Below are 3,068 nucleotides of genomic sequence, written 5' to 3'. Positions count from 1 at the left end.
AGGGCGCTTGTCGGCTTCTGCAGTCAAGCGTGAACTCGCGATGCCTTGAAAGTGGACAAAACCGGCTTTTTTGACAAAACGTGTTTAGGGTTCAGATCGCGCTATACGTGGAGAATAATGCACGACAATCAGCTCATTTTTTTTAGAAAGTGGCATTTATCCATCCATCCATCCTTTCTAAATGCATGATTATTGATATTATGATAATCGATACATTCATGGATTTTTTTAAAGCTTGATTGAGCGTAATTTCTATTAAAAATGTCAATCAATCATCTTCCACTGGAACAGCCAACTTCTCTCTGGTGACATATGCCGGACTTAAACCCCATAAAATAATGCTGCATAAAATAATGTATTCCTTCCTGAAATCGCATATTGTTTGAGCAGATTAAAAATGTATACAGTACTATAAGACACTTGCTGACTGCAGCTTTGTATTTTGTGCACTTTATGTAGCTACAAGTAAAGGCAGTAATACCAGTGTTTTCAGCATTCACGGTGATCTGGGGTAGGCAGTCGATGGTCTGTTCGGTGGCAGGGGGATGAGCCTGCTCCACATCTATAGCTAAAGACTCCAGATGAGCCAGTGCTGCCTGCAACACAACAAAACACATTAGCATATTTAATTTCCCCTGGATAAAGATAGAAGCAAGTTAATTATACATTAAGCCTTACATTGCCAGTGTGCTCTCTCATTGGCTGAAATCAATGAAGTCTGCTGGGGTTTAACAACATCAGTCAGCAACTGATTCCAATTTCTTAATATTGTCTTTTTAGATGAATTAAGATGGATCATTTATTTGTATAACTTAGCTGCTCATGCAAACACAATATTTATATGTTAATGAAAAAGCAGCATACATTACGGAAGACTACTACGCTTTCATCTCATTAAGACATGAACAATAATTAAACTAAATGACATCTTGAGACTCCATTTAAACATGACCATTAATTAAAATTGGTCCAGATGATGTATAGAAGAAGCTATTCTTTATTAAAAAATACTCATCTGACTCTTAAAGACTATTGGTAACATCAAAACCTAATATAGTTAGACTGCACAGTGATTCAAACGGCGATATTACAATACTAAGGAAGCAATACAGACTCCCTTCAGTTTGGTAAGTATTTCAATATATGCTTTAAGCTAGAGCTGCACGATTAATCTAAATAAAACCGTAATCGCAGTATGGCTTAGTGCAATTATCAAATGGCAACGGCTGTGATTAAATTAAATTAATATATATATATATATATATATATATATATGCTGTGTGTTTCATAGTGAAGTGTGGCACTGTGTTCTCCATCGAACTCCATCTCTGCATCTGCTCTGAGTTTAGGTCAGTTATAACATTCATTCAGGAACGCAACATGTTTTAGATGAATTAAGATGGATCATTTATTTGTATAACTTAGCTGCTCATGCAAACACAATATTTATATGTTAATGAAAAAGCAGCATACATTACGGAAGACTACTACGCTTTCATCTCATTAAGACATGAACAATAATTAAACTAAATGACATCTTGAGACTCCATTTAAACATGACCATTAATTAAAATTGGTCCAGATGATGTATAGAAGAAGCTATTCTTTATTAAAAAATACTCATCTGACTCTTAAAGACTCTTGGTAACATCAAAACCTAATATAGTTAGACTGCACAGTGATTCAAACGGCGATATTACAATACTAAGGAAGCAATACAGACTCCCTTCAGTTTGGTAAGTATTTCAATATATGCTTTAAGCTAGAGCTGCACGATTAATCTAAATAAAACCGTAATCGCAGTATGGCTTAGTGCAATTATCAAATGGCAACGGCTGTGATTAAATTAAATTAATATATATATATATATAATACATTCATTTCAACAATCATAGGCCTACCCCTGAATTCAGACCGCATAATTAGTTAACAGTCTTGTCATTTCAGGACCAATAAAGGATTTTGATCCAGGATTCTTCAATCACTGTGATCAATTTACATATTTTAAATAATAAATAAAGGTAAGAGTGTATGATAGTATTTATATACTGATCCGTTAAAAAAAAAAACTTGATTGTAATTACGTTTTTAAAAACAATAAATATATATATATGTGTGTGTAAAAAAGCATAGTGAAGCAGCTTATTTTTTAAATATGACTAATTATTTGAATCAAATCAGAGTAATAATTATTTAACCAGCTTAATAATTAGGAAGTCATTCTGTCGTCATGTGCCAAGAAAAAACATAAGACAGGAAATCATATGACAGAGAAGATCCTCATGTACTCATGTTACCCTCAAATTATATTACTTCATGGGGAGGGGAGGTTGGGTCTATCTATCTATCTATCTATCTATCTATCTATCTCTATATATATATATATATATATATATATATATATATATATATATGCTGTGTGTTTCATAGTGAAGTGTGGCACTGTGTTCTCCATCGAACTCCATCTCTGCATCTGCTCTGAGTTTAGGTCAGTTATAACATTCATTCAGGAACGCAACATGCACCATCCATCTTCTCATACTTGTAATTAGAAGCACTTACAAACAGAAGAGAACCTTTAACGGCTCCTTAAAAGTTCGGTAGTTTTACATGTGAAAATTAAGAAATTAAAACAGCCATAAATATTAGTAGTGTCATTTGAAATATTTTTATTATTTTTCTACTGTAAACTGTAATGAAGCAAAGATCAGGGAGCTCCTCACTATCCGCGCTGAAGCGGAGATCGTTCGCCAGCTTAGTGGAACATTACTCGTCACATCGTAATGTGTCTTTACAGGATGCGTGTGAATGCACACAGATTCCGGAAAATCACTGGCAGTGTGAATGAACCAAAATCAAACGATCCCGGGCCAAATCACTGAACACATTATCCGTGTATTTTCAGGAATCTCTGGGTGAAAGGGACTTTATAGCATCCAAGCGAAATATAACACCAACATGTCAGGAAAAAAAAAAAAAAAACGGAATCACTGAGTTGGAAAAAGGATCATCCCCTTGTGTCAGTATTTTGTTGAACCACCTTTTGCTTTAATTACAGCCTTTAGTCT

The 3,068-nt window shown here is 34.3% G+C and overlaps 1 protein-coding gene across 2 annotated transcripts in view; it reads right to left on the bottom strand.

Annotated features, from left to right (window-relative positions):
- LOC107721647 (E3 ubiquitin-protein ligase Praja-2-like) overlaps positions 1-3,068 on the bottom strand; it is a 22,229-nt gene that overhangs the window by 8,350 nt on the left and 10,811 nt on the right. For both annotated transcript variants that reach the window (XM_016529764.1, XM_016529765.1), the window contains exon 7: positions 482-596. In XM_016529764.1, the coding sequence (XP_016385250.1) occupies positions 482-596 (115 nt within the window). The remainder of the gene's footprint in view (positions 1-481; positions 597-3,068) is intronic.

This window comes from Sinocyclocheilus rhinocerous, unplaced genomic scaffold (assembly GCF_001515625.1).
Source record: "Sinocyclocheilus rhinocerous isolate Xijiao unplaced genomic scaffold, SAMN03320098_v1.1 scaffold3411, whole genome shotgun sequence".
Lineage (NCBI taxonomy): Eukaryota > Metazoa > Chordata > Actinopteri > Cypriniformes > Cyprinidae > Sinocyclocheilus > Sinocyclocheilus rhinocerous.
This window is presented reverse-complemented; position numbering and strand designations above follow the sequence as displayed.